General features: G+C 36.7%; 1 protein-coding gene across 7 annotated transcripts in view; it reads right to left on the reverse strand.

Annotated features, from left to right (window-relative positions):
- Positions 1-14,651, reverse strand: part of AKAP6 (A-kinase anchoring protein 6) — a 643,647-nt gene that overhangs the window by 138,383 nt on the left and 490,613 nt on the right. For all 7 annotated transcript variants that reach the window (XM_021941105.2, XM_021941106.2, XM_021941109.2 and 4 more), the window contains one exon: positions 9,812-9,932. In XM_021941105.2, the coding sequence (XP_021796797.2) occupies positions 9,812-9,932 (121 nt within the window). The remainder of the gene's footprint in view (positions 1-9,811; positions 9,933-14,651) is intronic.

The following is a 14,651-nucleotide window of genomic DNA, read 5'->3' on the forward strand; positions in this document are numbered from 1 at the left end:
GTTTCTTTCAGGTAGAAGGCTTAATGGCCAGAGTGAGACCCGCCAGAGCTCCCTTTTCTCTCTTCCATAGTAAGGGAATATTTAAGAGGGTGGCTGCTCCATTAGCCTAAGTCTTAGAGTGAGGACAATGCCAAGCAGAGCCAATAGCCAACCTGTGGTGGACATGTAGTAGACATGAGAAATAAATCTTTGCAGTTTTAAGTCTCTGAGATTTGGGGCATATTTGTTATCTTGGCATACCCTAGCCTAACCTGACTAAGGGACTAGTTCTGTGCCTTTTAGGCTAGCCTCCTAACTTCTTTATGTTTTTGGCTCAGGGTCTATGAATTAATGAAAATAATCAAGATCCCTGCGAGCATTAAATAAGATAATGTGAATGGGGCACTGACACAATCAAATTTATTAGTAAAATCTTACTATTTGACAAGTTTCTTTCTCCCTCTATCCTATGCCCATCTCAATACCACACAAACAGGTTCACATATACATACACATAAACACACTTCTCTTTTTATCAAATGTTGAAGAATCGTTTTTGTTCCCTTTTCTAGATTTCTTCTCTCTACCCACTCTCTTCCCTTACCAATGCCTTTCTATTTTAGCTAGATATTAAAATTGATATTTAATTCAATATCATTATCCTGCCCCTTCCCCACAGAATATCTGCATTCAGTAGAGTGCATTCTTCTTTACCCCAAAGAAAATCTTGAGAATGGGATTACAGGCAGTATGGTCAGTTGGTAATGGAGCTAGTTGGGTTGGAGAATTTCCTAATACTCCAAATTCATATCCCTTGGACAAGCACAAATCTACTTCCTTCCAAAGTTAGACAATGTTATGAGATAAGGACATAAAGGAAGTTAATGAGTTTATGTGTGAAAGCACTATGGGAAAGCTTTTCCCTTGGGACTTACCATCTATTCTGAACAGGTACCAGGACTTCTTTTGAAATAACTGAAACGTTACCTAGGTACCTTTTAGCTCCACATCCCTGCTTTAGGAATACATTCAAGAAGTTATAATAAACTATACAAACTAGAATGATGATAAAGACAAATTATTTAGACTAAATAGCATATGTATCTTATACACTTCCTTGTGGTTATAATTATGATAACCAATGCCTTCCTGATGTAATTACATAGAACATTAAGCCTATCATTTATCTTTTTTATATTAATACCCCTTTGTCAATGATAATACTTGGTTTTCATCTCTAAACTTTGATACTCTTTTTTAAAACAAAATAAATAACCCCATTCATACCATAGCTGTCTGTAAAGTTTAATCACACATCATATAATTTTTTGCCAGCCTAAAACCAGATTAGCCCCAATATGAATATAACCACTGAAGATAAGTAATTTAAAAACAGGGCATGCTAAAAAACAGGTGAGGGGCACTGCTATGAAGTCACTGACCTGAAACATATACATAGTATTGAGTAGTTCAGGAGCCAAAGATGGCAGTGATCCAAAAACTCTTTCTTATTAGAAATTTAAATGTTCCTCTAATTTCTTTTCTAGAAACTAGAAAGAAATCTACAAATATCTGGGGCTAAAACAAAAGCTATCAGGTTAACAAAAGAGTGAATACTATACATTCCCATCTAATTAAGTAAAAGTCACTTTTCAAAAAATTAAAGGCTGAAATTTTTTGCAACTTAATCCAAAATTTTATTAGCAAACTCTAATTATTATCCTGATTGGAAGTCATAAAATCTCCCAAACAGGTCAACTAATTTAAGTGCTATCTGTAATCATTTGGATTTTAACATGATGGTTATTACTTATTACCCTGAAACCAAGCAGCACAATGAGATATTGATTACTTTTAACCTTTAGATCCAAGGATTCAAGAAAGGTCAGAGGAGGGGAATACTCTACCTCTCTTGGCTGGCAAAGGGATAGCCTTCAGGAGAATTCAAATGATTCCCATTGGCCAAGTACATCCAAGATTAGTTTATTCTCTAGGCTAACAAGAAATGATGATACTTTTAAAAATAACACGTGGCACATATTTAGTGAGCATTACCTTTATATAACCAACGGCTTCAGATGTGCTTCACATCACAGCAAGTTAACAAGGATTGTTAACCCTTTACCAAGTTTTGTTTGTGGAAGCTTCCTCTTTATTGAAATGAGATAGTAAATATAGGAGCATTTGTTGGAATAAACTTATCTCATTGAACTCAGAGTTCTTAGCAGATTCCAAAAGGCTGAATACAATCATTGGCCACTGTTGGCCACTAGCATTTCTTTTGGTTTTCTTTTTCCATGACAGCATTTAGAAATATTTTTCACATTTGTGCTGCTAAAAGCAATGAGTCCTAGGTAGGGTCCAGCAGAATTACAGGCAAGAGAAACATAACTGTTATGTGTTAGATTAATTTGCAGAACACTTGGCATTATTATTGCCAAGTCGTCAAATTGTTCCAAGTTGTTCCGGAAGGTTGTTATTAATAGTATGTTTTCTGAGGAAAGTTCTGTCTACTTTTGGAACTGCATTTCTGTTGCCAAGGAAACTCCTTTAAGCACAGTTTTCTAGGAGCACACTGCTGCTTTTGTTTGCCAGTGTCCTATTCATATCATCTAAGTAAGCGTTTTACGTGCTCCAGCCTTCAGTCCCAAATGTTGAAGTTTTAGCCCATTTAAGTTGCTTTTTCAAACATAGCTAATGGCTGCTATGATTTCCCTCTCTCCCTTTCTCTCCCCTCACTCTCCACTCTCCATCCAAGCCCCCCTCTCCCCGCCTTCTTCCCACTCTGCCTCCAACATGCCCAACTCTTACTATTCAAGTTTTATTTTTTTAAACAGTTGCATTAGGGCAGATAGTTTTCACAAGTTTTTGATAAATTAACTTTAATTTGAATAATAATTCCATAGGTTGTAGCATTAGTCCTTCAAGTGTTAATTATCTTTTCACTCTAAAATTAATGTACTCATTTCCTACTGACTCCTCTACCCCATTTATTGAAGTGCTGAGGAAAACATGTCATTGAGTCCTGAGCCAGCCCTGTTGTTGTGATTAAGCGTGGTCACATGGCCCATCTCTGCCAAAAGGAGGGCCCTGAGAAAAGGTGACAAAGACAGTGATTTCCTGTCAGCAAAGAGTACGACAGGGCTGTCTAGAAGTGATGCAAATGAGGGGAACTTTCCCCACGGCTTGTTTGATCCACTCTAGGCCAGAGCCAGCCAGGCCAGGGAGAGAAAGAGCAGCACAATGCCTCAGAGGCCAGCCCAGAGAGCCAACGCACCTTCCGGACAGTAGCTCACCCGCTAGAGACAAAAACTGCTGGCGGGGCTTCCCTTCCTTGCCCCTCCACACACAGAGCCAACTATTTCTTGGCATCCTATTCTCTTAACATCTTTTTTTTTTTTCTTTTTAAAGAAGTGATTCAAATAGGAATTACAGGCTCCAGCATGAACAGTGTTTCAAACGTTGTTGAGAAACCACATTCATCTACTTTTTCTTCCCCTAAACATTTTCAGGATAAGTTTTGCCCTCTCTCAAAAAAAGAAAAAAAAAAAAGGAAAAAAACATATTCAAGTATTCATAGCAAACACCGATTCATCAAAGCTCAAATTAATATGACAGTTAATCTAAGGAGTTTTCAAACTTTAATAAAAATAAAACAACAAATTCATTTCTAGATAAGCAGTAGAGACAATCTATGTCTTTCCATTCTGATCACTTTTTAAATGACTAGATAATGTTATTTGAAATATTATAATGAATTTAAGCATATTCTTCTTATCTTAATGGAGTTTTAATCTAACATACAATTAAACTATACAATTAATCTACCAGGAAAAGAGGTAAAAAATTATCATTAAGTTCTTGTGCCTGATATATCTAGTACGTTTTTACCTTGGCTGCTTCAATAACTGTAATTTGTTTCATTTTGAACATCAGGGTAGAGATGTAACACTCAACACTGAAATTCCAATATAAGGCCTAATTAACAGAATTTAATTTTTTGACACAGTCCTTCTATTCTATACACCACCATGTGAATTTTTTTTAAAATGTTAATGAATTTTCTTCTATTTCAAGTCTAGCTACTGCGACCTGGACCATGAACCAACCTAACATCACACTTTCAGGAGCTCAAGTTTAGTCATAAGAATATCAAATCACATCTGAAATTAGTTAGATCAATTTGGTCCAGAACAAAATAAAAGAGAGCTATTCCAGAAGGCTGAAATGTGTGAATTTATAAAATACAGGAATAGTGTGATTAATCTGTTTTCTGTGATCAGTCCATATCTATGACAACATCATTTTGATATCAATAGTTATAAAATAACAAGTCAACTATGTTCCATTTTTCTTCTTGTACTCTATATTTCCTATTTCTCAGAATTTCTATTTCTATTCCATACATATTTATATTTAATAATTATTATGATTAGAAATTTATTTACCATACCATTCTAAGCCCTTATATTTAAAAAAAAATCCTAAAAGAAAATGTTTTCACATCTAAGTATCAAAACAAAATTTCTTCAAAGGAAGTTATATCTCTTTTTCTTATAGAGAGTATATATTTTGCAGTTGGACACATTTCCCTCTTTGCTTTCACGACCAGGAAATTCAAAATATAACACTGGGATCACGTTTTAGTAACTTTATAGGGCTTTACAGTTTATATACAGGCATATTAACTCTTCTTACAGATGCAACTTCTAGTCTATGTATATTTTCTCCAGTGTGATTTGTATTTATATTTTTAAAATATTTGTATTATTTTTGTGTTGATTCTTAGAAATAACCTTAAATTCATAGCAGGGTAAAAATGTAATTGATCTGTTTAGTAGCCATGGTATTATATAAATGAATGGCCCTTTTCCTTTTAAACAGAGGGCATGTTTGGACTTCTATGAATGGAGCCATATGAGTAACTAACTTTCAAAATTAAGTACAAAATCTTTAGTATAAATTATCTGAAAGTACAAGGGTCTTAGTTGAATTGGATACTTATTTAGTAGTATTTTAAGCTGGGAGAGTTATTTTTAACCCTTTATAAATCATGTACAAATCATGTTGCTTGACAACGGGGATATGTTCTGAGAAATGTATATCCCTGCTATAATCTCTCCTTTTCTCCCCACCTCACTTTCTGCTCTCTTTCCAATCAGTGTTTCATGATTGTGTCACTGTATGAACATCCTAGAGTGTACTTAGATAAACCTAGATGATAGAGTAGATGGTAGAGACTACTACACATCTTGGCTATATGGTAGAACCTATTGTTCCTAGGCTACAAACCTGGACAGCATGTCACTATACTGAATACTGTAGGCAACTGTAACACAATGGTAAGTATTTGTGTACCTAAACATAGAAAAAGTACAGTAAGAATATAGTATTATAACCTTATGGGACAACCACTGCATATGTAGTCCATCATAGGCCAAAAATCTTGTTATGCGGCCCATGACTGTAATCTAATATTTTATTGATGAGGAGCAGGTAAGCTATCATTCAAGGAACAAATCTATAAGTGGGGTGTTTCAGTGAGCTTCATACTATCTGAAAACTCGTGTTCAATTATAACAATAATCACTGGGCTGCAACTTCTGAATTTGGCCCTTCAAATTAACCCTTGGAGTCTGGAACTCCATACTAACATAGCATCACTAGGAGGTCTGTCATCTGTGCTCTGTAGGCAGCAGCAAACTGGCAGTCCTTTGTGCATAGGTAAGGAGTCCCTGATAGGGTACACCCTCACCATACTACAAAGTCAGCTGTAGCTGCTGGGGAGGACAGTGCAGCAGCAACAGCAGCAGTCTGAGCTATAACTCTCCAATCGTTGAAATGCTTCTAGGTCACTCAGTCTATAACACTTAGAGGATGGGGGAGGAGGTGTCGTGAGCTTCCCCAAGCCTAAGAATAATGCCACCTTTGATCTGTAGAAATGAAAAAATGGAGCTTTTCCTTCACAAGTGGGTTTTAAATATTTCTCCATTAATAGTTAATGCACATGCAGACCAGCAGAGTGACAGCTCCCTGTGATTATGAATTCTGGCATCGTAACTCTAGTCCAAATAGGAGCTGAACTTTCAAAATCATAGTGGTTACTTTTGACAAATTAAATTGTCCTACTTAGGAAGATAGGAGGAATGAAGAGAAAGAAAGTGAGAGTGTGGGTGCAAATTTTTCTTCGAGGTAATTCTCAGGTTGAGGAAGAAAAAATGAGAAAAGACTACATTGGTGTTTTCTAGGCTGACGATATTGACAATGTTTGTTAGAAAATAGATATAGAAGGCTCCTATTCAGAGGTAAAGCAAGACAGATAAGGGGGAAGGGAAGTCATTGGCAGTATAACTCACTGTCTCAAAACAAAGAAGTAGATTTAAGGGAATGGTTAGTTTTTAATAGGAATTAGGTTGCTTGAGACTGCAGTTTAAAATTAACTCAAAAAATGGTCTTAAATTTCTAACAATATAAAAATAACAAGAAATAGTTTAAATAGAAAGTCCACTTTATAGCCCATTGCAGTATTAAGGTTTCTGAATTATGTCAAGTTGTACTAATGTAGTCTTTGCCCATTAAATCCAATTATTTGTCTTTATAAATTCCTTGTATGTTTTGCTGGCTTTGGATAGCCTAAATATCACAATAGATGCTCTACTCAGGATATCTGCTGAGTGGATAATCTAGGGTTCCTGTGTTTCATACAATCTGTAGTTTCATATTTAGGGGGTAAAGCTAGCTGATTTTCTAGTGGAGACCAGGATATAAAAATATATAGGTAAAGTCAGGAAGGTAATGCATAATGTTGAAAAAGCTAAATAAGCTTCACTCTCACTGACTAGCATCTTACTAGATTTTATCTAACCTGACATTTCTAAATGCATACCTTGGGGATCAACCTAGGACTCTGTAAGTGCATGAGTCAGGGTTTGGGCATAAATACTCCAGGAAAGGAGTTGAGTGATGAAACACAGAGAGCCACCGATGGAGAGAAGAACAAAGGTTTTAAATGCTCTAATAGAAGGAATAAAGATTCAGTCCTGCTCTGTAGTTTCCTAGGATTTTTGCCATCGGTCGGCTGAAGATCTCCCTTAAAAGTTTCACTTCATCCTTTTCATTAATACCAGGGATGATGAGCTTCATTTTCATCCTTGATTTTTAAACTCACAACTGTTGGTTCAATATCAGCTATATAAGGTGTTTGTTCAATAATGTATACAGTACAAGTTTAAGGCATTTTCCTTGGTGTTATATAAGTATTTTAAAAAATGAAGATGGTATAGATATGTTGAGATTGACTGAGAAATGCTGTAAAATGGGTTGGGAGGTCTTGAGTTGTCACAATGACTGGGGAACATGAAGAGTAAATGTTCTGTAGTGTTAAAGACAGGCCCACAAACTGAAAAAAAAAAAAAAAAAATGTTTTGCCCTAAATGTCAATGGTGCCCTTAATAAAAAATCTTCATAAAGCACTGGTATCTTTTGGGGTCAACAAATAAAAAGATTAGAGATAAATAAGGTAGTCTCAAATTGTATTTAAAACCTAGCAAGGCCTGGGCACCAATTGAAGAGCTTTATTCCTTCAGGTATCTCTATGATCAACAGACCATAAATACCCCTTTCTCAAGGCATCAGTTCAGTTGATTCCTGGAAAAACAGATTAGAATAGAGGAATAGGATATTGAAAATATTGACCTAACCTGGAAATCCCTGAGGATTCCTGGAAAGACATGAAATTAATTCTTCTCATCAGTTTTTCTAATTTAGGAGCCACCTGAAGTTCTACACGACTCCTCAGTCAATATCCTCAGGATTATTCTGGAGGCTTCCAAGCCTCCGGAATAATTTGGGAGCGCACATAAAGAAAGACCCTACAGACTTGCAGCATTTTCTACTGGTTTCTAACTCAATCTTTAATTTTGCTTATAAGCCAAATGCAAAGTTAGTGCTGGTCTAATGAGCAGAGCTATGTTAAGCACCTAAAAGCAGAAGAATGGTGACAGGACGTGAGTCACAAATGAAAAATCACAGTACAGAAAATGTTTGGAAAAATACTATAACCCAGAAGTTCTGAGTGGGTGGAATAATGGTCTTCGATATGCCAGAATGGGAATTTTCAGGCAAAGCACTTATAAGGAAACCGCAAGAAAAAGAAGACTGCATTTTTGTTCAATGATTTCCTATTAATTGTGATGTAAATTATATGAATGTGATTTTGACAAAGAATAGCACTGTTTCTGAAAAAATAGTGGCTTATGTGCAAAATACAAAATGCATCAAGAAGAAAAGAAATGTTATTTGGCACCATGAGTGCAATAAAGTCCGAGATAATGGCTTATGGTTAGGTAACCTTTTATATTTTTCCCGTTTGGCTCAATTTTTAATATTTAAGTCTTAGGGATAAAATATTTTTCTATCACTAAATTAATATAGATTTATACACGTTTTAATATGCAATTCCTGATCCTGATGTGAAACGTGAAGTCATCTAGTTTTAGCTAAATTCGGTTGAGACTGTTACCGTAACAATATGTTATTCCAGAAGATATATTAGATAGCTGTGTTGTTCATGTGGACAGCTATCCATACAGGAAACAGCTAACAGTCAACAAACTCAATTAATGTTGGACTGAATTCTTTAGAGAATAAAATGTCCCCATTTGCTGGGTCCCTGGGGAGCTTATATCTTCTCTTAACTGAGATGATTCCTAGGGGACACTAATTAAAGTCAACCAGACTCTTGAAAAGTACAAATATCTCTCTTTAGGGGAGCTAAAAGTTAAAATAATTTATTAAAGAACGGTAATTTAAAATGATAACATTGAAGAAGAAAGAAGGCAACTTTTATTTGACCTTGAATGTACTTCTTATTCTATAAGAAATTTTAAAAACTAGAGGGTAGTTGTTTCTTGTCATTATACTGTTGCTGATTCTGTGGTTAGTTATTAATTTTATTTTTTATGATTCACAATCTGCTCTTTGAAATATGCCATATGCTCAAAGCAATTCAAGGATGACAACTGTCAGAATTACTCCAATAAAAATTGCCTAAATGAGGAAGATTTACTGCAGTCTGATATTTCAGTGGAAAGTCCCTCTTCCCTCCCCCTGACAGCTTTTTCAGACACTGTGAATCCTGCAACCATTTTTTTAAGGCAAAATCACATGATTGCTTTTTAACTGCTAAGACTATTTAAGTAGAATTGGTAAAACACAGTAGGTTAAGGGTGGATTAGCAGACATGGAAAACAATATAGATAGTTATTAGATGGATTGCCTGCAATCAATACATGAGTTTCAAGCCAGTTTTCTTAAATCACATGGAAATGTATTGACGTAATACGACAACGTCTGCTCTATGTATCACTAATAAACATTAAATTGGATGAACGCTGTAATTTGGCAGCAGCAAGCCAAACCAAAGGCAAATTTCTTTTTTCCCTGGGAAGATCCGAGGGGTAGATAGAATCCACCTGAGTGCTCCAATCGTACCACGTTTTGTTAAATGTTACTAGTCCATTTATCCTTCATTTTGTTTCAGTCTATTTATGAATGCAGTTTCATTTATTGCTATTCATCTTGAAGATAAATCTTTGTCCTTCTATAGAATTACAGCAAATAGAATGTGATAAAGGGAACTTTCTTGCAATTATGATGTCGGTGCAGCCTGTCAGCACACAAGGGATGGAAATGAGTTTGGGGACAGGGAAGGGAATTCTAATAGACACCATGATACATACAATGAACGAAAAGATATCCTGAGAGACAGAGAGACTTGTCAGGCTAATCAGATCTTCCACAGCAAGGTAAAGGCAGGAAGGGTAGTTCTAACCTTGTAAAGATGCTGCTGCTGCTCCTCTGACATCATCAGGTCGTGGCTGTCCATCACAAGGGACTCCATGTCAATCAGCCAATCCCAGAGCTCCTGATATTCTGAATCAAAGTCCAGAAGCCTGAAGATAAGGCACAAAATGAAGTACGCATAAATACAGTGTAGTTGTTAAAATCTCATATTAGAATAATATATTCTTGAAAACCCATGATGTTCCTAGTGATATCTACAAAAAGAGAAGAGAAAATTTCTATGTTGTTACACAGTGGGCAAAATAGAAACTCAAACCTGCGACACAGCCACCTCTTAGATTGTGAAAACATAATATGCAATTCCAGTGCTCATACCTGAGACATGTTAGGGCTATTTCCATTTTCTAACCCTTTCTGAGGATTTGCAGCACTTGAACAAAATGATCACCACCGCATCCTTAAAAAAGAGCACTGCCATTTAATAGACTGGGAAATACAGAGTCAGTGACTTGTAGAAGGTTACATGGTCCCAAATTTTGGGTAAGAACAGCACCCTCAAAATTTGAACTCCTTTCCCCTCTACTAGATTTTCTATGGGTATTACATCTAACAGATTTATGATTAAGAATAACAATTTAACTAATTTCTCTATAATGATCACTATCAGATCCAAATATATTGATATATACTATCAGATCCAAAATATTATTTTCACTGGGAAATCTCTCAATCATTTATCTGTCCCTCTGCTGTCTATCTGCCTATCTCTGCAAACACATATCCTACATTTATTGTTATGGATGAATAGTCAGCATTTCAGTTTAACACTCAGAGATAGGCTTGAGTGACTCTGGTAAGCCAGTGAGAACCAGTGGCGGATCCAGTATTAGACAGGTGTTCCCCACAGACATGTAGGAAACAAAGGTAAGGACAGGAAGTCAAAACAATGAATCTTTGAATAGCCAGCAATCATTAAAATTCAAAGGAGGATCACTATGGTTTTCAACAAAATAAATCATTAGAATAAGGAGCTTAAAAGGATTAATGTGATTCTCTATTGAAAGCCTGGTGAATAAGTAAAGCCCAGATTCTTCTAAAACACTGTGATCTGAAAATGAAAGTACAGAATGAAAAACTATGACTTTGTCCTTTACCCCCAAAATCATCCCACTAAAAGAAATCCTACAGTCTTGTCAAATTGTAACTGAGCAAAACCCTATCAGTACTAATGAGGCAGCAGCCTCAGGTACGAATCTGAATTTTTCAGTTGAGTATTTTATTACTACCTGTTCCTGTCTCTGTACATTAAATGACTGCTTTCCATGAAAATATAAATCCACTTTTAATAACTTGTAATTTAATCTTAATAGATCTGTCAAAAAATTTAAGGTGTGCCTGGTGATGGGGGTGAGGGGGAATAGATCTAGGATTGTCTATTTTATTTTAATTACTTTATCATAATTATAAAGATCCCTGATTAGAACTATAAGCACCCAAGGGCAAGGATCAACACTGGCTAACATGTGGAGTTTATTAATCAATTTTTACTGAATGCCAATGATGGGTATAGTTGATATACTTAAAACCTTTAGTAAGGCTATGGTGGCCTAGAGCAGTGTTTCTGAAACTAAAACGTGCATACGGTGCAACTGATCATCTTGTTAAAAAGAAGATATTGATTCAGTAACTGTTCTAGGGTGGGGCTTGAGATTCTTCATTTCTAACAAGTGTTGGCAACACTGATGGTCCATGGACCACACTTTTTTTTTTTTTTTTTTTTTTTTGAGATGGAGTCTCGCTTGTTGCCCAGGCTGGAGTGCAGTGGCTTGATCTCGGCTCACTGCAAGCTCCGCCTCCCGGGTTCACGCCATTCTCCTGCCTCAGCCTCCTGAGTAGCTGGGATTACAGGCGCCCACAACCACATCCAGCTAATTTTTTGTATTTTTACTAGAGATGGAGTTTCACTGTGTTAGCCAGGATGGTCTCGATCTCCTGACCTCGTGATCCACCCACCACGGCCTCCCAACGTGCTGTGATTATAGGCATGAGCCACCATGCTGGGCCCATGGAGCACACTGAGTAGCAAGGACCTCCAGCATATATGTGAAATCTGAACTAGTACTCCATTTCAAAACACTAAAACAAAACAAAATGCAACCACTATAAAAGGGCCAAAAAAAATAAATCATCTGATTTTCTTTATTGACTCTGTGACTAATAAGGAATAACTAATAAACATTTCCTTATGTGATAGGTATAACCATATGGAAATACTTCCTGAATTATGGTCACTATTTCTCTCTCCTTGCACCCTCCTATATTTTAACCATAAAGACAGAAAAGGTGGAATGCCACCCACAAAATTAGAAGAGTATATCATTCAAGGGATTATTAAAGCAAAGGGGAAAGGAAGAGAAAGCTCTTTCCATGTCAGAGGATTTGGAGAATAAAAAAGAATAAGGCAGGAGGAGCAGGTGCTCAGATGTGTGTTCTTCTCTCTCTTGGCCTAAGACCTAGAAAGGAGGCATGTGAAACAGGCTGGGAAAAAAGCCCAAAGCACAAGGATGTCAACTCCATTTCCTGGTCAGAACTCTGGGAGGAAATTGCCTCATACATTGTCCCCACAATAACCTGGAGTGGGGATGTTGTAGACAGAGAGAGATCTTTGGTTAGAATTCTCTTTGCTCTGTTGTTCTCTCATTCTCCCAAGAAGAGACTCCAAAGTTCTTGAGAGTTCAGCTGGTGAACTTGAAAGAGGCATTGCCATGACAACAAAGGCACAACTACGGCCTCTCTCCAACAAAAGGAGAGCCAGGTGGGTCTCTGAATCCAGACCACAGAGAGTTGGCAGGGTCAGTGAGGGCTGCGTTGAGACTTAGTCAGCAAGAAATACCACTGAGCCCCGACCAAGTCAAGAGGTAACAATATAAGCTAGACCAGCTACAGCCCTCTGTGGGAGGAAGCCTCATAATATCCTTGAAAAAACCCATTTCAATAAGCCCAGCCAGCCTGTACCTAAGCACTGTGTTAAGCCAGGGGACTCCACTGCACCTCAGAATTACAAGATCATGTAAATTCCTATATGTTCAGATGTCTTCTTGGAGAAAATAATGGAGACAATTAGAAAATCTGAAAAACAGAGCATTGATCCCAAGAGAGTATTTCCTAAAGAGAATGTTAATTTATTAGAGAGGCTATAATGTGTCTCAGAGCCTAAACTCTGATCTTAAAGCAAGTTTTCTTCTTGCTTTTCTAGGAAAGTGTGAGTGATCATAAAAATGATCAGTCAGCAAGAGAAAAGAAAGAAGCTTGTTTCTTTTTCATTCATGTGTACCACAGAAAAAGAAATTTTGATTATGACTAAGAAATTCAAAGGGAAGAGATGAATTTATTATCTTTGCATCCTCAGTGTCCAGCATAGTCCCTGGTGATTGATGATAAATGAATCTAGATAAAGAAACCAAAAACCTTCAGTGGGGCAAGAATGACTTCAGAAAAGTAGCATGTGTCAGCAGATATAATAGCATCTCATCGCCAAAGGCCAATACCAATACAACCAGTGCCATGAACAGGCTGCTTTACTCATTCTTTACGTGAGATTTTGTTTTTACTATATTAAAATGGTAAATTCACTTACTTAAAATGATTATATGTAGTAGATGTTAAATCAATGTTAATTGCCTTCCCCTTCCTTTCACCTCCTCCTCTTTTCTATAGTGAAAGATAAACAAAGGAGGTTTATGAACATGAGAATTGTTAATGAATAGTTTTCAAATAAATTAAAAATACATAAAATAATAAAATGCTCTGAAGCATGGAAATTTTTTCACTGGCTTTTTAGCATGCATTTATATCTATTGAACTGTTTCCTTCTGTTATTCTCCTCATCATGGGCCTTGGAACAAAAGTCACTTAAGACTTTTTCTCAAACAGTCTACACTGGAGACCTGCAAGTAGCAAATGAACCTAATACAGATACTCACCCTTTATCCACTCTAGTTTGTTTTCATCCTAGCAGAGAATATTTAGATTTGATATTTGATTTGTTAGATACAAATGCCTTGGTACCACATTTTGTTTCATTGGTACACAATGAACACCAATGTCCTAAACAACAAATTCTCACAAAGTCTCAAAACAGAAGACAAAAACCTTTTTCTTAAAAGCATTTGTGCCTGATTTCAGATTCTTGGCCATGTGTTAATCCACAAGTTGGAAAAGACCTGAAATTTTTCCACATTTACTGAAATCAAACATATAACAATGGCAAATCAAAGCCAGGTGCACTGGCTCACACCTGTAATCCCAGCACATTGGGAGGCCCAGGCAGATAGATCACCTGAGGTCAGGAGTTTGAGACTAGCCTGGCCCACATGGCGAAACCCCACCTCTACTAAAAATACAAAAATTAGCCAGGCATGGTGGCACATGCTTGTAGACCCAGCTACTTGGGAGGCTGAGGCAGGCGAATTGCTTGAACCCAGGCAGCAGAGGCTGCAGTGAGCTGAGATCATGCCACTGTACTCCAGCCTGGGCGACAGAGCAAGACTCTGTCTCAAAAAAACAGTGGCAAATGAGAAATAAATTACTGAAATTCTTTGCAGGTCCTTTCTACAGATTCTGAAATTACCACAATTTAATGTCCCCATTATTACAGGAAACTTCTTAAGTAAGGAAAGAGTTCACTTTCTTACGTTTATGTTACCTGCAAAGGCATGTTTTTTGAGTGATTTTATAAGACAATGTGCTCCAGGAAAAGTTCCAGCTACTCTACAGGAAAACAGAAAAGATCATGAACAAGTGAATTTATCAAGGGTAGGGCAGAACTAGTTAACAGGTCTATATTCCCTTGGAGAATATGCTGATTT

The sequence above is a fragment of the Papio anubis genome, chromosome 7, assembly GCF_008728515.1.
Source record: "Papio anubis isolate 15944 chromosome 7, Panubis1.0, whole genome shotgun sequence".
Taxonomy (NCBI): Eukaryota; Metazoa; Chordata; class Mammalia; order Primates; family Cercopithecidae; genus Papio; species Papio anubis.